This window comes from Rattus norvegicus, chromosome 14, assembly GCF_021556685.1.
Source record: "Rattus norvegicus strain SHRSP/BbbUtx chromosome 14, alternate assembly SHRSP_T2T, whole genome shotgun sequence".
NCBI lineage: Eukaryota > Metazoa > Chordata > Mammalia > Rodentia > Muridae > Rattus > Rattus norvegicus.
The window spans coordinates 33891063-33917410 of NC_141547.1; the positions used below are offsets into that span (position 1 = coordinate 33891063).

Genomic DNA, 26348 nt, shown 5'->3' on the forward strand with positions numbered 1-26348 from the left:
CAAGTGTGACTCCCTTCTCGCAGACAGGACCCCGTTTACACAGCTCCGCTGTCTATTTGGGCTCATTAGTATTCGCAAAGGAAACAGCCTGGTCTCCGGGAGAGCCTGTCTTCAGCACACAAGCATCACCTGTGTCAGGATAGTGGGTAAAGCGTCCACTCGGGAGGGGTGGTTCCTTTTCTGCACCTCCCGTGAATCAGCATCACACAGCTGAGAGACTCCGGGCTTGGCTCCCGTGATGCTATTTTGAGCGTCTGTCCGCAGCAGGCTGCAGAACGGCTTTTGATTATTCGCGCATTCACCCGTGTGGAGTGGAGCTGAAATGTACCATGCCCGTGCCCTCTTCCAACAAGGCTTCAATCCTAGCCAGGCTGCTCCTAGCCAGTGATGTAAATGTACCAGCTGCTTCCCAAGAGCCAGTCCGAATCCTGCAGGAGGGGCCCATCCCTCTCCCAAGCAGCAGCCTGCTGCCTTCAGCCTAAGCCCTCTTGCCAACCATGGTGGGTCTCTCCGGTCTCTCATCACTTTATCGGAGACGCCCAGAACTAATCCTCTTACAGGCTCATGATTTATAGTATGCCTTAATCTACAGGCTCCAAGTCAGATTCATTGTTATCTCCTGATTGTGGGGAGATGAACAGATTTGCTTAAACGGGCTCCACTGGGCTGGCAGGAGGTGGTCAGGAGGAAGGCGGCAGACGGCTCGGAAAATGAAGGCGCTGCTGCTGCTGGTCCTGCCCTGGCTGAGTCCAGCTAACTACATTGACAATGTGGGCAACCTGCACTTCCTGTACTCGGAACTGTGAGTCCCTCTCCGTGCCCACAACTCTGTGTGTGTGTGTGTGTGTGTGTGTGTGTGTATGTGTGTGTGTGTGTGTGTGTGTGTGTGTGTGTGTGCTGAATGGATGGAGATAGTTTCTGAGTCACTTTCCCAGCTGGTTTGTTTATTTTGTTTCTGGCAGTAATTCTACATACAGTGCATATGCTTGGATAAAATGCCTCACGGCAGTTGAAGCAGCAAGCTTCGTGCTTTGTGACTTAATAGAAAACATCATTTTAATGGATGTGCTGCTTCTCCAACATGTATCCCCCCACTTCTGTGCTAAAGCTGCTTGGCGTGTGTGTGTGTGTGTGTGTGTGTGTGTGTGTGTGTGTGTGTGTGCACCCACGCATGCGTGCTCGCACACAGTTAGCCTTTTCTTGATAGATGTGACTTCTTTCCCTTTCCATAAAAAGAACTAAGAGAGCAATTAAGACCAGAGCTTGCCAGCAGACGCGTGTATCTTGTATAAGGGATTTCTAATGACTTTACTGCCATCAGACCTGTCAGTAAGAAAGACAATCGTATGCATTTAAAAGTGTTAAGTTTTATTTTTGATCATTTTTAAACATATAGAAAATAAAGAACTGTGCCACCGATGCCTGTATTCCCATCATAACAAGCTCAAGACTACTATTTTAGCAAGCTGCAGGCCATCCAAGGATATGTAACGTCATAGCAGGACCCTGCCTCAAAAATACATGCAAACATACACACACATACACATATAAAGACAAACACATATACATGTATATGTATATCTTTAAAATAGACTTGGATAAATTGTAGCTGTCATAAAATTTCACCCTCAACTATTTCCCAGTGTACTTCTAGAATATAAATATACTTTCCAACATGACAAAGATCTATTTTATGAGAGGAAATGACTTAGGCCCATAACTTTAAGTATTTTTCTGGCTCCTTTGCTGACAGAATTGCAGGCTAGTGTGGCTGGTTTCCACCAGACACAGAAGGTATGTTGCTCAGTTTACAGTATTTACAAAATTCCTCCTTGGTAACCAGACAGGAAACTACAGCAAGAATGATTTTTCTTTTCAGGGATGGGATCTTTCAGTGTAGACCAGGCTGCCCCGGAACTCCCATTCTTCTGCCTCAGTTCCCTAAGTGCTGAAATGTCAGGCGTGTCCTTCCAGGACAGAGAACAAGAGAATCTGATCAGGGTTCGTAGAGCTCTGGTTAGAAACGCTTACCTAAGTTGTGACACCACTCATGGATGTGTGGAGACAGTTGCTTTTGTACTTATTTGGGCTAATCAGTCTGTCAAGGGCAGTAGCTACTCAGTACATGCTTGACAAACAGAACAAGACGCATGAAGGCAAGTCATTTATTTTACAGATGCTGCCCTCCGGGAGTGTCTGGTCTACTTAACTGAAAAGTAACGCAAGTTCACCTGAGACCAGAAGGCTCGAAGAGAAAGTGTGTGGCCTTATCTTCAGTTGTGAGGGCCTCTGGGGAGGTTATGACATTGCAAAAGCCTCTCTTGAAACTGTAGGGTGGCAGAGATCCCCTCCCCCTCCAGACAGTGGCTGAGGTTGGGGTCCCTGGAATCCAGGGCCACATTGATCTTTCCTGCACCCTTGGCAGTCACTTCCTTAGTTTCCCATGACTGCTGGCAGGAATGTCCACAAGCTGGGCATCTGGATTCTTATTTCTTCACTGTTTTGAAGTACGCATCCTTGAAATCAGGATGTAAGTCCACACCCACTGTCAAGCTGTGGGGAAATCCTTCCCCATAGTCCTGCGTCTGCTGTCCCTAAGCATTTTTTCCTTCAGCTCTGTGGCTCTGGTCTCCTTGTCTGCATAAGACCCTCTCCTCTGCATCTGGTCCAACTCTGCTTGTGTCTCTTTCCCTCTTCCTCCTCCTCCTTTTTTAAAAAACTTTCCTGCAGTACTGGGTACCACACTGGGACCTGGACCATGCTAGGAAGCCACAGAGCAGCTTCCCAGCCTCCCTCCCCCTCCTCTCACAAGGATACTGCCACCATGCTCAGACCCAGTTGGATAGTCAGCATGGCCATACCTTGAGACCCTTAGCCTAGTTTAAATTTCCACCCTAAGGCATTTCATCTAAATAGGGTCACGCTCACAATCCTGAGTGGAGTTTTCTTTGGGTGTCACCCTTTGGCCTACTTTAGCTGCTACAGAAGAGCCCCTCCATTTAGCCACTCTCCGTCTTGTTAAAGGAAGGCTTTTGATTTTAGTGTAAAAATATTCTGCCTGTAAGTGTATGAGCCCTGAGGCAAAGTCTCTCAAGTGCTCTGAGTGGACATAGAGGGTCACTCTGAAGCTCCCCAGAAAGTGTGTCTACACTACAGAATGTCTAGGATGGATAGCTTTTCTAAAGGCATTTTGGTCAAAACTTGTTAGAAGTTTCCAGTTACTGAGGAGGCAAGAACTGTCCACCTCTGGTTTTCAGAGAACTTTTGGGCGTGAGCTGGACCTTGAAGTATAAGCAGGAATTAGGCTCAATCAGGGTCCAGAGAGCAGTTCCAAATAGCAAGTAGCCGCGGTTATTATCAAACCTTGGTTATTGCAAAACTTTGACAATTTAATTCCAAACCATGAGGGGAGGTGCTCAGTGTTTAATACCCCAGAACAGAGGCAGCGGGGGTGACTATGTGTCCTTGAGATGAAGAAGTTTTATCTCCTCTCTATCATGGGCACCCAGACCTCAGAGACGGAACCATGGGGGTTTGCTGGCTTCCCTTCCCTCTCATCTAGGCTTTATTACCTAATGACATTCAAACTTAATTTAAAACTAATTTAATCCCACCCAGCAGATTACTTATGTACGTTCAGTTTGACCGCCAAGGGCCGAGAGTTTCTGACTGGCAGCTAGGTCCTTCTTGAAGCACAACCACAGTCACTTGTTGCCTTGGCTTACAGGTGAGGGAACCCAGCAGAAGAATCCCAAAACCAAGGTAGTGGGTGCCAACCTGTAATTGGAGACAGGGAACCTGGGGCACTCTCAGAGTGTGTACTGTGGAAACGAGTACTGAGGGCTGGAGATGTAGGGCTGTGAGGGGGCATTTGCTGTATGTGGAAAGGAGGCATGTAGAGACATGTATGCACACAAGGGCCCGAGAACAGATGGGCTCTCAGGACCCTAGAGTGCATTTTAAAGTTCATGATTCTCTGCTTTAACTCAACCCTAATAAGACTTGCCCTTTTTGGGGTGGAGGTACCATTTTCCTTCTTGAGTTGTCCAGATAGCCCTTGTGGGCCACCATCTTCGTTTCTGTAGGCAGCAAGCTTTCTCGGGTGATTCTGTGGCACCCTTTGTAGCCCTTCGTCCTGGCTAGGAGCCACCAGCTCCTGACTTTTCTGGTGGAAGCCATCTCTCTGCTCTGTGTGTCTGTGACCTCCTCTCTGGGCATCACTGAGGACTAGAGTTCTACTCACCAGGTTGTGGTTGAGGGAGACTGATGAACGTCCCCATGCCCACCTTCTGAAAAACTGGACCGAAACTGAATGGGGTGGTTTCCCTGTCTTGGCCCATCCATTATCAAGACACGCTGCAATAAAGATTTACGAACAAGTTGTAAATTGGTCACAATAACCCAAGCTAGGCTCCCGTCAGATGTTCCAGAGCACGGCTCTGAACTTGCAGAACTGAAGTAGACATCGCCTGCTCACCTACTGTGGCATTCATAGCAATTCTTTGGTTTAGCAAGAACCCCAGGGAAGAACATTGATGCTTGGGGTACAGCATGCATCTCATCGCCCACAGCAAAGACTTAAGAAAATGCACTGAAAATTGAAAGGCTTCTTCTACCTTCAAAGTTCCTTCTCAACGCACGTTAACTCTCCACTGTGGGGAGTTCTCAGGGGGGCAGTTCAGCATGGCTACTAGAACACATGTCCATGAAATAAATGGTACTGCTTAGCCCTGCAAGCCTCTCGGGGAGCCAAAGAGCACCATCTCTCCCTACCTTGGAGTCAGATAAATATGTTTTATTTGTAAGGAGAGTCACTATTCAATGTACCCATTTCCATGTAGAGAAAGAAGTTATGCTCTAGTCCCCTGTGAGATTCTGGTTGTTCTACAAGAGAGTGGCCCTGATCCACCAGAACTGTACACTAGAGAAGTTGAGTTACTCTAAATTTGCTGCTCCAGTCATTTAGGGTTGTGGAGGGGCAAGGCCTCCTGGAGAAAGTGCTGAGAGCAGCAAGAGAGGTGGGAGCGCTGTGTGCGTCCTTGAAAACTGGCTCCAGTCCAGAAGTCAAGGACACAGGGACGCAGCTTGCCCACCAAGTGTCTTAGGACCAAGGACACTAAACACCCACCAGCTCCCCAGAAGAACTTTCTCAAGGCAATCTGCCAAGCACACTTCTGACAAGTCACACTGACTTTCTTCTGCACAAGAGACGTTACTTTGGGGCTCATGAGCCAAAGAGCTGTCAGTCAAATACAGTTGGGCATTCTGGGCTTGGAAATGAGAAAACTGCTTGCCTTAGTTTTGTCTGTCGCTCACTAGGTGGTCTATCTACTGGCTTTCCCTTTTCTAGGTCAAGGTCTTACAGCAGTAATCACTGTGTTTCTTTTTCCTCCCTTGCTGACATCAGCTGTTGGTCTGTGGACTATAGAGAGCAGGGAAGCATCCTCTTCAGAGCTTTGTGTGAATAGAGATCCATCTGACTGTATGTAGATTACCGCAGTTGGATTCTGCTGTTGGATGTAGGAGGAAAATAAGGGACAAGAGGAATGACTTCAGCATCCTTCTCTTCCTCATTGCCACTGTGTTACTGGCTCCTAACACATTTGAAGTCTACACTAACTGGCTTGGCTTTATGAATTTGCTAGCAAATATTGTCCAAACTGAATTTCAAAAATTTGTTTCTTTTTCACAGATCTTGAAAGGGGAGGGGGGAAAAGTTATCTGGATTTTTCTTGCCACATGTTTTGAGGTCGGCCGAGGTCAAGTTTTGATGGAACCCAAATGGAAAGAGATAAAGTTTACAGATAAAATAGGATCTGAGGTGGGGGCAATCATATTCCAACAAGGGGAAAGATCAATTTTGATGGAACCAAGGCCTCCCACGTTAGGCAAGTGTCCCTCCACTGCACTCTGTGCCCAGCCTTCCACAAATTCTTTCCCATTTGTTAAACTTTAGCCTCACAGATTTGGACGGAAGTGGAAGCTGTATGTTTCTGGTCCATCTACACTAGGCTCATTGAAGGCTTCTTTGTACTGATTCTTTGATGTCCACAGAGCATGGCGACCTTGGTCCATGGTTTGATTGATTTATTTTTTTCTCCTTGGTAATCCACAAGTTCTCTTTTGTGAGTAGTGAAGCAATTCTGTTTCGTAATTCTTCACCGTCTGGTATAAAATGCTCTTCTTGAAAAACCTCTACTCCATCCAATCCCAGCAGTTTCAAGATTCTACTCAAGACTGGGCCAACTGTGCTCATCTTTCTAGTCACGAGGCTTTGTCAAGCGAAGTTAGGACAGCTTTAATAGTCCTATCGGTTCCGGTTTGCTTCATATTTTTTTCTATCTTTGTTTTAACTTGCTATGGTGGAAAATTTTGGACAAGAAAAGGAGAGAAGAGAATAAAGAACCTCTGGGTCTCTCATATCCATCTTCCTCAGTCCGTGGTCAGATCTCTTTCATCTCTATGCCCTTAAATTGTTGGCAGCAAATCTTAGACATGATTCTCATTTTTAATCTGTAAATATTTCAGCACGTCATCTTTAAAGATGGTTTTTGTTTTGTTTTGTACTTTTGTTGTTGCTGGTTTTATTTTCTAAGAGAAAATATCACTATGTAGCCCAGGCTGGCCTTGGACTCGGGCTCCTCCTACCTCACCTCCCTAGTTCTTGGGTTGTGGCCCTGTGCTACCACTCCCAAGAAAAGGGTCAACTGGGAAGAAATGTGTCCACAACATACTGATATTACACACCAGACAAGTACCTGGGATTCCTTCACAATCAAACAGCCAGCAGGTTTTCAATTCTCCTTACCATTGCATTGTATTTCTTATGACTATCTGTTTGCAACTTGTTACCATATTTGTCTTTTACTCTTTTTCCTCCTCCCCCCTCTCCTTCTCATTCACACTGCGTGGATGGGGAAGTGTTGTTAAAGCGAATTTAGAGAAACATAGCTTTGATAAAGTACAGATGCCAGACTAATCTAGATTGTGAGTTGCCATCCAAGCAGAAGAAATCTTAAGGAAAGACCCAAAGCATTGCGTGCTAAAGTCTTTATGAATCTACCTGCCATTTTATCTGAGTTCGACTTGTTGGTGACAAAGTCACCCAAGATATTTAGAGAGACCTTAAAGGGCACAAAGACAGAAGTGCCTTCCACCCAGGATAACAGTTTCCTAACTTTTAAATCATGGGCTTATATCAGGAAAGAATATATTCATATGCCTGTCGCGTATAGTTATCTCTATACGGAGCTATGTATAGCTTCATGGACATATGCATATATTTCCATATTTACCATCACAGATATATATTTATATAACTAGTAATACAGATAATCTGTACATAGTTAATATGTATCATCATGCTATAGGAGTCTATAAGCTTTGCACATCTCCTACATTAATAAATACATTATTGAACGTGGGGAAAAACCATTTTAAAAGGCCAAAGAAGTTGCTAGGGTTTTAGTGCAGCCTCCCCTCACCCTGCTCCCAGTTCCTCACTCACACTTTGGTGACTGCTCCTTGAGAAAGAAGTTCTCTGGACTCCTTGGCATAAGAACACAACACCCTCAAGTTAACAGAGGACAGTTTCTCCCTGACAATCTGGGGTGGGTCTTGGAAGGAGCAGGCAGGAAATGGCCCGATTTTGCAGGCCAAATAAAACTTCCAGACTAAACCAGCAGACATCCTTTCTTTTTGGTCATTGTCCCTTTTTGTTGAAAGGAAAAGGACTGTCTTCTATGTGCTCAATGGCCTCTCTCCCCTGGAGCCCTCCGTGGTCCATACTGCTTCAGAGACATCCAAAGTGGCTGTGGCTGAGCCAGCTGTGCTGAGACTGAAATGTATTTAAGCAAGCAAGAAAGGGATAAGACCGCTAAGCTCAGCTGGGCTCTTGTACCTTGTACCAAGAACCCTGAGCCACGGCCAGTCTCGGTATTCCCGCTCTGGGCATAGGAAACTCCTCCCGACTCCAGCTTTCTTATTCTCCTGCATCCTTTCAGAGAGGTGGGCTTGGCGGTTCCTTCAGGCCCATTTCTCCTGTTTCACGCTTGCTTATTTTCCTTGGGCACCCTTCCCAAGCCTCTCCTGTCACTAAGTAATTCTACCCAAACAATGAGAAAGGAAGAAGCCATACTTCAAGACAGGGAGAGTCTGTTCATCACCCGGACATTGTAACCAAGTGGTCCTAATGAGAAGAGGCAAGGGAGACAGACAGTTTGATGAATGGGTGCCAGAAATACTCTTTGGGAAATTTGGGGCAAGTTACTTAGCCTCTCTCAGCTTTTCTCACAAAGAGAGGGAGGTAACAACACCTACCTCACAGGTTGTTGCGAGCACTGAATAAAACATGAAGTATTGAATACAGGGCCTGGTACAGAGGAAGGAAGCGCTTATGCTGTGGATTTTGAAAGCCCAAACCATACAACCCTAAGACATCTAAATACCTCTGAAACAGACAAAGAAAAGTGGCCCTTGACGTAAAATAACAGCACATTTCACAAATAACAAAGTCTCGGATTTGGTGACACTTGGAACGCAGCCTTGTCCCTATTGAGCATGGGTAAACAGAGATCAGAGGAGAGGGATTGGTGACAAGGCCCCTCCTTCCCTGCTTTACTAGAGAGGCGTGACTTCTGGAGCTGAGACAGGGTGACATATTTAGAGATGCCTGGGCTGTTTGTCAGCTTGCCTAGCTGCTCTGTTGTGGATCCTGGACCACACCTCTCCCTTCCTCCTCAGGAGTCACTCCTCAGCTACTCAGTTTCCTTCTGGTTACCTAGACACTACAGCATCTGCTTCCTCATCCCCATCCATCTGCCCCTTCCTCAATTAGAAGACAATGACTCAAGCCAGCGCATTCCTTGTCTGGTGGAGTCTAGTGACACCTATGGCCCAGCACTGTAGCTATTTAGAGCCTCCGGGGATCTTGGAAGCAACTCAACAACGTGTTTTCTAAATAGAGAAACTGAGGCATCATAGTTTACCCAGATGACTCAGTCCTCTCAGCAGCAGGCTATGTGGCCCCGAAGAAGTCAGGACATTTCGCTGCATACGATGCATTTGTTATTGTATGACATACATCCTCGGGAGCAATAAAATGAGTTGTTAGCATTTTTCAGCTAACAACTTTGGGCAACATCACACCACAGGTGTGACACACATAACCCATGACAAACTTGAGTCGGACTTCCTGGGCATGCTCCGAAAATGGCATCATGGGAATTCCCTGTCCAATTCTGTACAAATACAACCTGGGGCCATTCGATGGCCTGTTAAAGTGATGTTGAATCTGTGGGGTTGAAGGCTACATTCCGAGGTCTTTACAGGACCCTAAGGCTCTCATATTCAGCAAACTACAAGCGGCAGTTTGCCGCCCTTTGGTGGCCTCTTTGGCGGTGTACACTGCTAAGGTACCTGTGTCCTGAGAACTAACTGTCATCCCCGCTCTTATAAACAACCTTGATGAAACTCACGGGGACACGCATGCACGCTCGCACGCACGCATGGACAAATCCAGACACGAAAGGAGAAATGGCTGCTTTGGAAGAAGGAGGTTAGCAGGACTTAGAGGGGGACAAGAGAGCATAACTAATGGGGCGGAAATTACAATCTAAATATATTATGGCTGTGTATGAAAATGTCCTAGTGAAACTCATTTTTAATATAAGTGCTATGCACGAATATAAAGCTCTTTGAGAAGGCAAAGAAGAAAGTGTGGCCTCTGACGCCACTTAGACCTGAATTCACACACCGACTGGGCCTTAACAGCCACGTCACCTTCAGCAGATTATTGAGCCCCAAGCCTCTCATCGTTATAGCGCTTGCCCCCTGGGATCAAGACTCAGAGTGCACACACACGAAGGACTTGCTCACCCGCAGCCCTGTGACTGTGTGTAAACATTAGCAGGCTCACCTGACCTGTGAAGCAAGGGCAGAGGGCTCTCCGCAGCAAAGGCTGTCCTGAGCTTTAGGAAGACTCCTCTGTAGGGACTCCAGCAGATGATCCCCCCCAGTACCCTTCATCCCCCTTGGTTGCCATGAAAATAGCATGGCTAGCACATGTCTTCAAGTTCATGTTACTTCAGGCCTGTAATTCACACCAGTCCAAGCCGGGTTGAAGGATGAGGATGGATTCTGATGAGGGGCTTTCTGGATTAATGTTCTCCGGGTGGAACATGGAGATAGTTCCTCTGGCCTGTCAAAGTGATGAGGAAGATGAGTTCTTATAGTTGAAATGGTCAAGAGAGCAGCTTCGAGATGCTCTGTCACAGGTGGCAGGGATAGGGACGCCGCTCTGTGCTGTCTGTCACTTGTAACAACCTAAGGAGTGTCCCTCCCATTTAGGAAAATATCAAGGCAGTTCCTTAACTTCACAGGGAAAAGAAATTTCAGGATCGTGCATTAAAGCAGAGTCAGACGTTTGTTAAAGGGAATTTTAACACAGCTTTAAGCAGCAAGGGATCACAGTGAGGCACTTATGGAAAGAATAAGGCAGCTCTATGTGGGTAGGTGACTCACGAGAGTCACACTTTCATGTCACATAAGGTGAGTTCTGAGGTGATTTGTCTCCAAAGGATCACTGTGGAATTTAAACAAAATTTAAAAACTGGTTTCAAGGTGCATGGAACAGGGTGTGTGTGTGTGTGTGTGTGTGTGTGTGTGTGTGTGTGTGTGTGTGTATGTGATCTTAACCAGTCTTTTTTGTGAGATTCCCAGAAAACTCAGGTCATATATGCTTGGGGCATGCATCTGGTTTTGTCTCCGTTTTAATGTTACTATTTAAAAGTGTCTCTATATAAAATTAACATTGTTGGACTTCCTGCTTAGAAGGGAAGGTGCCTGGGACTCAGACACCCGGGCACTAGTCAGCTCTGAGGTGGGACAGGGTCCCAGTGGAAGAGCATCCTGAGACAAAGGAGCCCAGGAACCTCAGAGCTCTGAGAGGAAATCTCCTCAACAGAGAACATGCAGCTCCCAGGGGAGGGGCTCCCCAGCCCAGCTCAGGCGCTCAGGAGCCTCAGCCCTGCTCCATTTCTCCCTTCTTCCTGCCCTCTCTTCATTGCTTCTGCACTTCTTCCCATGAGAGAGTCATACCAGGTAGCAAACTGCCTCTCCTCCCTGAGTGGACTGCAGAGAACTGAGCAGACACAGCTTTTATATAGGCGGGGGCAGAGCAGGGGCGGGGGCAGAGCAGGGGCGGGGGCAGAGCAGAGCAGGGGCGGGGGCAGAGCAGAGCAGGGGTGGGGGCAGAGCAGGGGCGGGGGCAGAGCAGGGGCGGGGCTTTCTAGGGCCAAGATTTTCAAAGTGAGGATTGGTGGGATTTCAAGTCCTGGGCTTGAGGGGAGCTCAGCGATTGGTAGGTTTTCCTGTTTAGACTTTTCACCCCAAATTAGCATAATCTGGGAAGGGCCCTATTGAGGGGCTGGAGATGACTTCAGTGACAGTTACTGGAAATGGCATTATGACAGTTACGGAAGTCTGGAGGAGGGGCCTGGCCACTTTCCTGCCTTGAGGGTTTACACAGGGCATCCAGGGCAGGGAGTGCCTTCTGTGAGCGGTGAATAGCCAACACCTCTATATGCTGAGGTTCTTGATTCTTAGCTAGCAAAAGACTTCTCTAAAATGATTCCTTTCTCTTCCCATGCTCCCTCAAAAATTTCCATGTCTTTTCATCATGCCTTAGTCCCAGTGACATTCATTAAAGTGGTCAGCCACAAACATTTTTGGGTTTATGAGCTCATTGATGATAGATTAACGAGGATCAACCTCTATTGAACATGTGTTGGAATCATCCCTCACTCTTAGAAGATGTCACCACAGTTTTTGTGGCAAGTACATCTGGTAGGGCTAGATGTGAGGACCTTAGTTCAAGCCCCAGCACCCACGTGAGAAACTGGGCTTCCTTGCATTTACTTCTATAAACTGGTTCTGGAAAGGCAGAGACAGGAGGACCCCTGGCACTTTTGTGGACAGCCAGTTTAGCCTAATTCGTTAGCCAGTTAACAGCAAGAGACCATTTCAAAATTCAAGGTAAAAGGCTCCTGAGAAACATGTGAGGTCTCTATACATGTGCCTGCATATGTGTGTGCACATGTGTGTGCATGCGCGCGCGTGTGTGTGTGTGTGTGTGCATGCATGCCAGGATAGAGGTCTATCTTCCCTGTGACACAAACCTTGATGATAACTGTGTAGCTCTCTAGAATGAACACTCACATTAAACTGAAGCTTGGCAGAGAGGCTCTGCCATGTTTTAGGGACATGTCCTTGGATGATCTGTGATGACTATTGTACTGGTGAGAGTTGTGAGGACCCAGAGGTGGCATGAAGCCTCACTGCCTACATGTGGGCATCATCCTTGGGTACCAGCTGTTTGTGTCTCCATCCTTACTACATTGTAAGCCAACTCCTTCTTTCACTCCCTGAGGATTTTTTTTTTTTTTTGGTTCTTTTTTTCGGAGCTGGGGACCGAACCCAGGGCCTTGCGCTTCCTAGGTAAGCGCTCTACCACTGAGCTAAATCCCCAGCCGCTTATTTATTTATTTTTTTTAGAAAAGCACATCAGTGTTGGTATCTTCTGACTCGAGGCTCTTCCTGACAAGTCTTCCCTGATGTCTTTGGGTTCCACTCATCGGGGAACCAGAATTCCTCTAGACATCACAGAAGGATTCTGAACTCAGTGAGAGACGCTGACTCCCCCCAGTGAAGGGTCTCTAGACACTCACCATCTGCTTTGGAATCTTGAGAAATGATGTCTAGGGCTTAAAAATAGGTCTGGAGAGGTGAGGGAAAACAGTGTGTTCTTCCAAATCAGACAGTGCCTCTTAGATCACAAGATAACCGGAGATGTGGTTTGTTTGTTTATGTTTTTGTTCCCCCCCCCCCCCCCCCCCGTCTTTCATTCAGTCGCTCGATGTCACATAAAGAAAGCCCGAGGGTGACTGACCGATTTCCAGATGGCTCGTCAGAACAGTCTCTCTCACACCTCTTTCTTCCCTGGAGAGGTCGGCAGCGTTAGACCGAGGAGTCCAATTCATTTCCCTTCGCACTCTCTAGCACTTGAGGTTGATTTCTTTAACATCTGCTAGACATTCAGCAAGGACAGGAGTGTTTATCAATTAAAAAGCGGGCTTTTCTTAGCTAGTGGATGTAAAGGAATGTTCTAGAAAACAAATCAACAAGTTGCTTCCTATTGCTTTTCTCAGAAATTCTGGGTCTGTTTGTTGTTGAATGTTTTCTAAGTGTTCTTTTCCAACCTAAGCACCACCCCCAACCCTTATAGATGAATACAGAGTCTGCACTTGGTAAAAAGGAGTCACTCACTCCGAGGAAGAGGACGATTTAGTAATAAGTATTATTAAGTACTTGTGAACCATCAGGCCTGCTCTGGACTCTGGGGATTACTCAGTAATAAAGACCAAGCACACAGAACATTGGGAAAAGAAAGTCCTTTCCTCAAGGAGACGTTGGGGGAAAAAAGGAATATTCGAGCAGATGCTAGAAGGAAGAAGAGGGATCAGAAGCAACATCTACCGTCAAGAGGAATGGACGGACACACAGTTGGGTCTTCTGGACAACCAGATTCCTAAGTCCACATCTATAAAGTATGTACGTAAGCACGCAAGATGACTCCAGCATCCCACGTTCCCACGAGTAAGAGCAAGCGGTGCCAAGGGTGGTCCCGAGTGTTGGTCCCTTCCACTTCTCCTTGTTTTCACCTTTGCTGGATCATTCTCCAAGGAGATGAGAGGAGCATGGTGTTTTCCCTTGGCTAAGCATCCTTCTGGGGTCACGCGCTCTAAACACCGATTTTGACAGAGTCATGGATGCTGAAGCCTGTCTTCCGTCTCGTCCGTCTCGTACCTGCTTGGTGGGAGTTCATGGCTAGCACTCTCCTTTCCAAATGGCACTGCTTTCAATTTCCCCCAGCCCGGTCATATCTATTTCTAGCGCGTTCTCTTGGCTCACACCTTGTCCAAATGTAGCCAAGTTTCCCCCCCCTCTGCCTCCCTTTCCAGTCTTTGGGGGAATTCCCCACCTGAGTATCATCCATAAATTTTCTAACACCCAAGGATCATCCACCTTTTGGGTTATATCTGCGTGATGGCAGGTTGCAGAAACCTCAGGACAGCTAGGCAGCTCAATACTGTATTTGTGATTCCATAATTTTCATCTGCCCCCTCCCCCAATGCTGAATCTTCAGACTGATGATGATGGTGAACTCTCTCCTGAGACGCTCCCTCCCTACCCTTGTAGTCTTAATAACACCCAGCACAGCACTGAAATCTTCACGACACTCCCCTAGACATTTCAGTGAACCAGTGACCTGTAGCTTTTTCTCCGTTTATTCATCCTTGGTGTTTTTTAACTTTTGAAATTTTACTTCCCTAACGTTGTCCCCCCAATTTTTAAACCCACCACGACATACATCAGTCTCCGTTTGTTTTTTTTTTAAACTACTCTTCCCTTTTGTTTCTTTCTGTATCAATAGCATATGTTGTTGGGCCTTTTTCCAGTTGTCTGACATCCCCTAGAGTGCAAGGTAATTTTTCAGAAATAATTATTCATTTTTACTACACCATTGTTCGGTAAGTGTATTAGTTAAATTCCTGCATTCCCTGGGGGCACTGTGTCATCTGGTCCAGCTGATTTATGTGTCCTCATACTTGCCAAATATTTCTTTACCTAGGGTTTAGTCCAAACTTATCTAAATGGTTTCCTAAGTCTCCCTGATTTCTCTTATGTGTACTTCTAAGGAGTTTATTTTGGGGGGAAGGAGCAGGGAGAAATAAATTTTCATTTCAGTATTTGTCCCTTTTACTTGTAAATTGTTGTCCTCTCAAGCTGCTTGACCTAATTTGTTTCTGACTTGAGTGAGCTTACCAATTTTTTGAGCTATTCCTAAAGTGATGCTTTTTCTCTACCCTTGGTTTTGTTTTCTTTTGGGGGGGTTGTTTGTTTGTTTGTTTGTTTTGTTTTGTTTTTTTGTTTTCTTTTTCTCTGCAGAGCTTCATTGATGCAGGCCACGGTCCTGGCTTCTTGCTCCCCTTACCTCTAGTTTGCCAAAACATTTGGTGATGCTAACAGCTTCTGACACATGACTGGAGAGGTGCCTGCTTTTTGCACTTGATATAAACACTTCAAAAACCAGAATGAAACTAGAAACATGAGCTATAAATTTCTTTTTGCAAAGAAACGGCAATGGAATTTGCTGATCAGATCTGCTTCACAGAAACTACTAAGTCTCTCAAAGCAAACCATTCCACCAGGGGGATAGCTTGGCACTCATGTTTACCCTTCCTCACAGAAGTAACTATTCAACCCAACCTTGGTTTTGAGGGGTTTTTTTGTTTGTTTGTTTTTAACATGGCCTGACCAAGTCAGCATGGATTTAGAGAGCACTTTGCTGAACTTGACCCAGTTGCTAATGGTGCACTAACGGGCTTGATGCCTCCACGCCCCCCCCCCACCAGGGAATCCTGAAATCATAGAACATACTCTTGACGTTTATTTTTAGAATCAAGTCCAATGCTCTTACTTTACTCAAGACAAATGTTTGACCCCATCACACGAGGACACTCCAGTCTGTAGCTGCTCCTCCCAGGGACCCCTCCCGTAGTCAGCTTCGTTTACAGGGCAGTAACTCATAAGCCTAACGGGCTGCTCTGAAAAGGCGGGTTAGGTGGAGTGGCCCTTGACTTAGGGTTTGGTGTGGGTGTGTGTCTAGATGAGAGTTCATCGTCACTAATCATTAACAAGAATAGAGCATTCAGTACTTGGTTTTACTTTATTTAAATAGCCTTTGATTTAGTGTTACTGCCCTGAGTAAAAGTTGTTGGAGCAAAGGAAAGTTCTACATGTCTGTCTCTAACTATGAGGCCAAGGTAACTTGTACAGCAAGTGTCTCATACAGGGACAGGAAAACTTAAATACTCATTACAGTCGGTCATGAAGGAGGAGAAGAGGGGCCTTGCTGTGCTGGGCACCCTAGCCAACAGTTGATGCCAACAGTTCTGGGATGTGTGTGTGTGTGTGTGCGTGCGCACGAGCTTGGAATATATCAGAACAGAGGTTAAACTCGAATTAGAGCTGAATTACTTCCTGCAGATAAAGGATTACTCAGGAATTGTCCTCATGTAAGTAAAGAAGAGATTTCAGAGTTCTAAAACCTTAGTTTTCAAAGTCTTAAAAATAATATGCATAAGCGAATCACTTGAAAGGAAGACCTTAGAGAACATCTGAGCCATTTATCACCCATAGATAATTCAATGAGCAAATACCTATAAACTCCTCTATTCTTTTTTATTGAAAAATGCTTTTAAAAAAAAAAAACCTTCATACTTGTCAAAGACTAGAAGCCTAGAAAACATTGTGGCAATCGGCTGGGAAGGGGACATTTGCCTAGTTCAGGTCACACAACCTCCGGCATTAGGTGGCTTCATTTGTCAGGAGCCCGTGTCGGTTTGTTGGTACCCAGTGGAACCCTTGATTGGTGTGTTTGCCGTAAATCACCATCTCTCCTTTGATGTAGCATTTGACTGCGTGCTGACCAGATTGTAATCGGGGAATCTAACTTACTAAAGAAAAAACAAAAAACAAACCTTAAAGCTTATTATGCCCTTGGACCTCCCCATGCTTTCGATGGGACCAGGTTGATTTAGTCTCCTTCCTGGACCTGTTTCAACCAGTCAGATCTCCTGGACTTGGCCCGTAAGACTGTCTGTACTTGAATACTAATCGGCTGTTTGGCTCACTCCTCCTGATTACTTCCAGAAGTTACAGCACACGTTGTCCCTGTTCAGGGTCTTCAATGACCTTTTCTTCCCTCCCACTCCACTCCAAAAGGGCTCTTGTCCCAAAGTGTTCTTGTTTCGCCTTTCCCGACCGTCGAAAGAATGCGATTGGACATTAATGGCTGCTGCGTTTGAATCTTTGTGTGGTGTCCCCAGTGAGCTGAACACCTGTGCATCTGCAGGCTCATTCAATCATAGCCTTTGGGTCACAGATTCATCAAGGGAGACCAGGACGGCGTGAGGGGAAGAGGTTTTAACCAAACCACCACATACCATGTCGTTGTCTGGAGCCTCTGACAGAACAGGGTAATTGACTCTGATTTTTATTAAATGTAGAGCTAACTCAAGATTAATTGGACCTGAAGTGCAGCTAAGTGTTTGTTTTTACAGAGATGAACCCTGATTCATTCAGAAGAGTGAGGGGGTCACTTGCCCCAGTTGCATCGTGTCTGCCTCCTCCCTGACTTCTCTTGGAGTCTGTGAAGCCTGAACATGGCAGGTTTCCGTGAGGAAAACTGTAGCAAAAGTCTCTGCCAGAGTAGTGTGTGTGTGTGTGTGTGTGTGTGTGTGTGTGTGTGTGTGTGTGCAAACCTGGCCCTCAGACTTGCCAAAGAGGTCCCACCGAGCAGAGGGCTCTCCTGGCCAGCCTAGTAGAAGAGACACTACCCATCCCCAGGAACTGTCCCTCTGCCCTGCCTAGTGTGTGACATGTGTTCCCTTCCTGTCTTCTGGGTGCTTTGCTTGGGAATGATTTTTAGTGTTTTTGTTATTGTCAGTCTTATAAAAATAAGATGTTAGCATTTAGCCAGTGGCAGACGGAATTGTTGTATACATTTCTTTATGTACTTTGGTCTTCTTTTTTTTTTTTTCTTTTTTTTTTTTTTTTTCGGAGCTGGGGACCGAACCCAGGGCCTTGCGCTTCCTAGGTAAGCGCTCTACCACTGAGCTAAATCCCCAGCCTACTTTGGTCTTCTATTTCATTTTCAACACGAGACGGATTAAAAAAAAAAAGCAGGTATTGTCAGTAGGCGAACTGCCCAGCCTTAGGACAATAGGTCCTTGTCAGGGTTGCATGGAACCAGTTTATCCCGGTCCCAGCCTTTCTATACTACCTGTTAGAAAGACATAGTTGAGGGAGAAGATCGGGTATTTATCAAGGAGCAGTGATAGGCAATGAAATTTATATTCTCTGTTGCCAATCATGCCCGTTCCTTTTCCTGGCTGGATTACAGGGTATGGTGGATTGGTTCTGGTGGAACTTAGGGTGTAGATCAGAGACAGGTAGAGAGATAGATGGGGTGGGGGGTGCTCAGAGCTGACCACTGAGCTGCCCATCTGGAGCCTCATGAGTCTGGCCCAAGGGCCCAATGATTAATACACAATTAGGCTAGCGTAAGCGGAGGGATGGAAGGAAAGAATGCTAAAAAAAAAAAAAACAAAACACAAAAAAACCAAACATATATAGCAAGCCAGCCCACTCTGCAATTGCTTAAGATAAAAGGACTAATAATACCAATGTTTCTGAAGCTGTGTTCTGGGTTCATTGAGCGAAGCACAGTAGCCCCTCCCTCCCTCCCTCCCTCCCTCCCCCTCAGATGGCAGGAGCCAGTCGGATTAAAAACTGCTAGACCCAAGGCAATCTCATACTTGGGCATCCAGGGTGCTGTTTGGAATCACAGGAATGTTGATAATTACTCTGTAGTTCATCTGAGATTTAACTCCATGCCTCAGTGTTCTAGTGCTCTGAAGAGACACCACGACCATGGCAGCCGTTGTAAAGGAAAGGATTTAATGGAGCTGGCATACGGTTTTATAGGTTAAGTCCGTCATCATCATGGTGGGAAGCACGCAGCTTGCAGGCAGACGTGGAAGGGAAGGAGCTGAGGGTTCTGAATCGGGATCCACAGGTAGCAGAAGAGAGAGCCCCTGGGCCTGGTTTGTGCTTCTGAAAACCTCAAAGTGACCCCAGTGACACACTTCCTCCAACAAGGCCACCCTTCCCTATCCTTTCAAATAGAGCCACTTCCTGGTGACCAAATATTCAGATCTGTGAGCCCAGGGGGGCCATGCTCCTTCAGAACACCGCACTCCATAAAAACAGGCAGAGAATTATACAAACCGACTGCCTTTTTAAATTTAAACTTCTACCTTTAGCGTCCATTTTAAAGACAAATCTACTTTGACCTGAGACTCAGTTTACCTTCTCTATTCACCACCCTAGACCCAAGATGAGAGGAAAGTCTTCACCTAATTGCATGCCTGGCATTGTTTAGTGAAGTCATGAGCAAAAAAGTGGATTTTCCTGAGTAATTAGAAAATGTCTACTAGCTGCATGTTAAAGATATTTGGATTTTGCCACCACGGGAGAATATATATTATCTATACTCTCCACATCAAGACCGTGTAGCCTGAGCAGAAATTCCACACAGATGTTGGTCTCCATATCAAACTATAATAAATGTAATTTGTCCCAGGTTTCGTGTTGTTGTTTAGCCAAGTCAGTGCCTCGTTAGGTGCAGAATTAGGAGGATTAGAGCCAACGGATGGAGACCCAAAGGAAAGATTTATTTCGAGCATGCAGGTCCTCCATGTGGCTCAGGAGAGGCATTGAGAACACTCGCTCAAGGACACCAGTCACAAAAGCTTTTGTAGATGACTTTACAAAAACGTTTGCATGGGAATGGGAGCCCCAGACTGGAAATGGAGCAGCCTTGAGATTTGATCCAGCACTGGTACATCTGGGCCGCCAAACACATTTTTATAATTTGCTGCTTCTATATAGCACATTGTGTTCCAGGGTAAAGGTCAGGGAGAACGATGAAAGCCTTGTTGTAAGAACTGGGTACTATTCCACTCAGTGCTCCTAGATACTCTGCTGTTCTTGGGGGATAGGATCGATGGCTGTGGCCTTTGTGTCAGAGTCTTCTTCAGAATGAGACATGGAATCCGTGTTGGTGGGAGGTGGCCTCAGTCATAGGAAGGTGCTCTGTGGTTGTCATTTCCCTGGGGATTGTCAGTAAACACTTGTTTGACTTGGACCTGACCATGGGCATCCGATTCTTCATGGTTAGGCAAGGAAAACCAACCATTCTGTTATTATGGTACGACCAATAAAACACATGATAAGGCAACAACGGAGCAATGAAAATGCTTTTTAAAGTTGGGGAGGAAGACTTCAGGTCTGGATCAAGTGGTTAACTCATAAGGCTTGCAATTGGTGTGGTTCTAAAAACCTCAGGAATATTGACCCTCACTGGATATAACACTATAGCTCTCCCGTATGGAAAATGGAGTGACGGTTCCCTTAGCAATAGTTTTTCAGATGCTGTGACACCAAAGACCAGGTAGTCCCAGTCCTGTGGGAGTGAGGCAGCAGCAAGTGAGTGTGCTAGAATAGAAGAAAAAGCCAGGAAGAGCTTGGGAAGTGAGAGAGGGTAGGAAGGACTTGGCTTGTATGTAAAACTGGGTTTAGAACCCTGTCTCGGGATCCAAAACCAATTATCTAAAGATACCTGACTCATGTCCCTAGTTCATCCCCTAACCCCTAAACAGAACTCATGTCCCTGGTCCATTCCCCTTATACACACATACATACACACACACACACACACACACACACACACACACACACACACACACCCCTCATGTCCCTGGTCCATTCCCATTATACACACACACACACACACACACACACACACACACACACACACACCCTTCATGTCCCTGGTTCATTTCCCTTACACACACACACACACACACACACACACACACACACACTTCATTACAACCAGTATAAGCAATTGCAGTAGCTTTCATAAGTGATGGTAGCACTGATGTCTCAGAACACCAACAGAGTGGTAGAGTACTTGTTAGTGGATTATAATGATAAAATATAAGATAATCTTCAAATTCATGTCAGGATAATAAAATTTGTTTGACTAGCTCAGTATCTCATATGTCCTTGTAAATAAAAAGACTGGAATAGTTTGCTCAACATTTAATCACTGTAGCAACACTAGCATGTAGGTTAAATGTCTTAGAAATACAACACTTCAGGAGGAAGGCTGTGATTACAGTAGAATTTGTAAAAAATATCAAAAGGAACCAGCAAAAAAGATCAACCCAAAATTCGTGTGCCTTAAAAATAAAAAAAAAAATCTTACATTCCGAAGCATGAAGGAAAGTTTACTCGGAGTCTCTTCCTATTTCTTCCTATGTATTTTTACAACTGGTTCAAGAAAATGATAAGCAGTCCCCACCCCCACTGGCCTGGAACAACAAGGAAACATTCTTACCTGCTCGGGCTCCTGCTTCTGGTTTTCCTTCTTCTATTTGATCCTTTCCTTGGCAGCTCCTTAAAAGGCCCTTTCTCCAGCATCTCTCAAAGGTGCTGAGGTACACAGGTCCTGTGCAGCGATGAGCAAAGACATCAGGGACCTGCAAATACCCAGCTTGTGAGGAGAGAGAGGAGAGAGACAGAGAGAGACAGAGAGACAGAGACAGAGACACAGAAAGACAGAGACAGAGACAGACAGACAGACCAGGATCTGCTAAATCCTGTCACATGTTCTGTTCCATTGCGCACCATGGAGTAGAAATTCATGCCTACAAATCTCCCACTTCCTAACCATTATCAGCTTACAACAATCACGTCTGAAGACACGGTGCCCACGAGAGGAGTCTTTAAACTCTTCCTAGCTGTATCAGCAAGGCTGCCCCAGCTCTGGCAGCATAATTGTCTGTGAGGGTGACATGTCTGAGCTCTCTCTGACCTTTCTGTTCTGGGTGGCTCATTCACTGGCCCAGTCCCAGAGCTCCATGGTGACTTTATGAAGAGGTGCTGGACCTGTCTGCGTGTATGATGCTTTTGGTAGCTCTGCAAGCATATCCGTTTCCCCCGCCCTTCCCACCTTCCTGCCTGATCTCTTGACGTGGTTACCAAGACACGTACAGAGTTCTCAAGTCGGTGTCCGTCAAGATTTTTCTGGGGAACTTGTTAAAAATACAAATACTAGGAGGTGACTCTGGGGACATAGATCTGCAGCACAATTATGAGGACTGAAGCTTGAATCCCAAGGATCTATGCAAAGACCAGGCAGCCATGGTGGCCTTCATAAGCAGAGTGTTTGGGAGGCAGAGACGGGATCGCCAGAGCAAGGCGGCTAGTTATGACTGGTCTGATCTGTGTGCTCTGGGTTCAGTTGTGAGGGATCAATAAATAAGTGGAGAGTGATCAAGACCCTGATATCAACTTCAGGTTTCCACATGCAGCACACGAACGTGAATAGACTCATACACACGTACCATACAAAAACAGAAAACCACGGATTGCAGATGATACCTCCCACGGAGAAGCTGTCTGCTGAACTACCGCCATTTTGGTCCTGATGCTCTTTTGCTGTGGGGTGGACCTGTGGATGATGCAGAGCGACCCTGGCCCCTATCCACTATTCTCCGAGTTGTGACAAATCAAAAACTGTCCCCAGACACTGTCAGATGTCCTTTGGAGGAAATAGTGCCTTGGTTGGGAACCACTGTCTTTGAAATTCTAATTCCTAAAAAGAAAGTAGGTGCAAGTAGGGGCCTGGCTTCTATTTTCACAAGCTTTCCAGCAAATCTGGCTCCTCTGAGCATCCAATGAAGGTTTTTCCTTCCCTCTCAACAGCACTCACACCCCAACCCGGTTTCCATAGCCTAGAGAGTCAACAGCTGTCCTAAGAGGTACACAGTACAGTTCTTCCCTCCCGAGCCCAGGTCCTCTGTGCTGGCTAAAAGGCCATTAAACCAGTAAACAACACCAGGCAGTCTGCTCACGTGGCCAAGTCTCTTGTAGCTAGAAAACACAGGTGCTTAATGACATGGTGGTAATGTCATCCCAGTTGACATTGTGTGTCCTCAGGAGAACAGCAGGTATCAGCTCCCCTTCTGGGACTTTTGGCCTTGAAGTGGCAGAGTATCTGTCTGGCCCAGGGATGAAGAGGCTGTCCGAACTGTTCCCCAGCACCCTGCGGTCCTTCGGCACTCAGGCCTTAGGGAAGTGGAATGTGATGTACACACACACACGTGTGACTCAAACGCTTTCGGGAATTCCGTTGTTTAGTCTGTCTCCTGTGGTTGCAACTTCCTCCCCAAGTGTACGTACTGGGAACATTCTTTTCCAACTGGCATGAGTAGAATTTCCTACTGGGCCTCACAAAGTGCTGGAGTTAGAAAGGCTGTTCCATTCAGCAAGAAGCGTGGTCCCTGCCACCCTTCACGAAATACGAATATTTTGTTTATAAGTACCTTGGCTGCAAGTCTTCAGTTCTGTGGGGGCCCCTTGACCCTTCCAGCTTGTGGAGGTAGCAATCTTAGTGGCACTGGGTGCTTTCCTGACGGAAACACTGGATGTGTTGATGATGCTATGCTTGTCTTCAGCTCACCCCTTTCTTAAGCACTCAAGCCACTGAGTTAAAATTATATTAAGAAATGATGCTACCATTATTTGATTCTTACTAGAGGAGTAAATAGTCCCCTTGGGAAGACGGCTTCTGTCTTGTCTACTTCTTTATAATAGCAACCCTTCTTTATCCAAAAGAGAAACCGAGGCAAAAAGTGTTTTCTATTCTGCCAAGCAATCACTTTGTGTTTCTCGCCCCCCTTCAATGTTCCTGGAGAGAAATAAACAGAACCCCAGAGTGTTGTGATGGAACAGAGAACACCATCACCCTAAGATCTCAGGGTCCTAAGATCCCTCTTAGAACTCTGAGTGCTAATTGTGGCTGAACGTCAAGAAAAATGAAGTGCAGAAATTGTGGCTTACCCACGGCGTGGCTCAGATGTACAGCAAATGGGGGGCTTCTCAGTCACACGCTGGATCCTGTTCCCAGTTTACAGGACGATATGAGTTCATTGCTTACCCCCTCTCTCCCCAAGTTTATATGTTTACAAGGTGGAGACGCATCAGAGCAGGCAGAACCTAACAGCTAGTTGGCAGCTGAAATACTTTACACAGAAAACATTCCCTAAGCTAAATATTGTCCTAACCACGGCCATTGTGTTCCTCATCAAGAGGACCGTGGTGACAAGTGTGGAAGGGGCACACGGGCTGAACCAGGCTGAGTCATACAATCCTGTCATTATTAGGGGCAGTAAAGACTGTCTAGAGCAAATTTAAATTAAGTGGTTAAGAGAATACAACCAGAGAGGCAGGAAAGGGACAGGGAGCATACCTTCTCTATATCTTTTATTTTGGGAGTTTTCGAGACAGGGTGTCTTATAGTCCAGGATGGCTTTGAACTTGCTGTGTGGCCAACGGTGATCTTGAATGCATCTTTGTGTCTTACAATTCCTATTTATTGCTAAGCATTGTGACCTCATTTCATGCTATTTCTAAATATGATCTTAATTTATTAGCATAGAATTTTTCAAATGTTATTTAAAGAACCATATAAAGAACTCCCAATGTCCCGTTCTAATAACTATCATCATTTTATAATTTTAATGGACCCCTTGTCCTGCGTTTTTGCTGTAGCATTTTATAACACATTCCAGATTCTATATAACTTTACTCCAAACACTTTAACCAAAAAATGCACATTAATGTCAGCACTTGGGAGGCAGAGGTATATAAAGTGAGTTCTAGAACAACCAGGCCTAAATAGAGAAACCCTGTCTTGAAAAAAAAAAAACAGAAGGAAAAAAATACCTCTTTTTAGCCTGGTGCAGTAGTGATCATCCTTCAGGGTTCATAACTAACAGGCCTGTAGCATAACCCTAGGCCTAGCAACAATCCTTTAGACATGCGGCTGTCATTTTTAGTATTTTTAAATAGTAAGCTTTTTTCAAACCGTTCAATTTTTAGGCTTGATTTTTAAAATAAATTATTGATTCAAATAGAAAAATTTAAAAATATACATATTAGCATATATATGTTTCTTCCCAAACTGCATGCTGCTCTTTTGAGGTTTATGAGAAGTGTTTCAGTGGAGACGCCTGCTCCGTTCACAGATATGACCACTGCTGACTTCATACGTGGAAGGATGTCCTCAGTGTCATTAATTCCAATGTCACACTGCTTTGGTCGCAAGTGAGCCAGACAAGGCAGTGCTTTGGTTTTATTTATTATGTCCATTATTGCCATTTTTCTTTTAATTTCGTTAACGATTCTCTGTATATGTATATATTCATGTTTCTTTTATGTGTCTGAGTCTCTGGCCTGCGTGACACTTTCTACCCTTCGCCCTTCCTACCCTCTAGTGGACATTACTCCAATCCCTTCTCCAGGGACAGCTTATTGGTTGCAACCGTGCGGGGTTTTTTACTTTGTTTTTGTTTTGTTTTTTCTGTTTGGCTTGTCTCACTTAACATAACATTGGTACCATCCACATCATTACCAATGACCAACTTCATTCTGCTTTTAGCTGAATATCATTTCATATACATTTTATATGTGCAGATATACCACATTCTTCTTCTGGGGGAATTTGTAGTTATCAGTTAATGAGCATCACTGAAAACTAAAACTTAGAAAACACAACTTATAACTTCACAACCTCAGAATGACCAAGTTCTCTGAACATATAGATACAACGCCCTCCACCTAAAATTCTTGTATTTGGGGTCATACGCAGTCTTGATTCACAAAGAGAGAAAGTCGGTGTCGACAGCATAGAGCTTAGTGCGTTGAGCCCTGATAAATGTGTGACATCTGTACACTCAGTGTGGGTAGAGTTGTTTGTTTGTTGGGTGGGTGTTTGTTGGGTTGGTCTTGCTGCTGGTGCTGTTTTGTTTGGTTTGAAGACAGGGTCTTGCCATGTGACTTTGGCTGGCTTGGAACGATAAGCTACTGAAGTTCAAAAGAAATGACGAAAGGAAAGCAGTGATCTCTGAGTATCTGCAGGGAATTGGTTCTAGCACACACACATGTGCACCCATATGCACACATGCACACACATGCATACATACAGACACACTTAGACAAACATAAACGCAGACACATACGTATACTCAAGCACCTACATGTATACATACAGATACAAATACACACAGACACCACACATATTCATGCAGCATAAGAAAGCCTGAGAATGCCCAAGATCCTTATATGAAATGTGATAATGTTTCCATATCACCTATAGACATCTTCCCATGTACTACTGTAAACACATCTGTGGATTACTGATTGTGTCTGACACAATGTAAATACTATGGGAATAATTTTGCAGTATATTAATGAGAGAATGATGACACATCAGGGAAAAAAACACACATGCACACGAGTGTGCAGACACACACACACACACACACTCAGTCCAGGTGCAACTACTTCTCTGTGTATTTTTTTATGTCTGCTTAGCTGGACCGCTGATGTGGAGGGTCCACCGTCTTTTGCCTAGAGTGAAACTTTTAGAACATGATCTTGAAGCTTGAAAGGCAGTAAAATTTTGTTGAGCAATTAAAAGGGACAGTGCATTCCTCACAGTTCTTCTGCATCCAGAGAGTAGCTTTGGGTGAACAAAGTGGGACAGGTGGGCCCATGTGAGCAGAGAAATGTGTCTCATCATGGCAGCTACA

The 26348-nt window shown here is 45.4% G+C and overlaps 1 protein-coding gene across 6 annotated transcripts in view; it reads left to right on the top strand.

Annotated features, from left to right (window-relative positions):
* Window positions 1-26348, top strand: part of Lnx1 (ligand of numb-protein X 1) — a 102601-nt gene that overhangs the window by 23702 nt on the left and 52551 nt on the right. For 2 of the 6 annotated variants that reach the window (XM_087583777.1, XM_087583778.1), the window contains exon 1: window positions 470-802. In XM_087583777.1, the coding sequence (XP_087439903.1) occupies window positions 711-802 (92 nt within the window). In that variant the 5' untranslated portion in view covers window positions 470-710. 6 annotated transcript variants of the gene reach the window in all.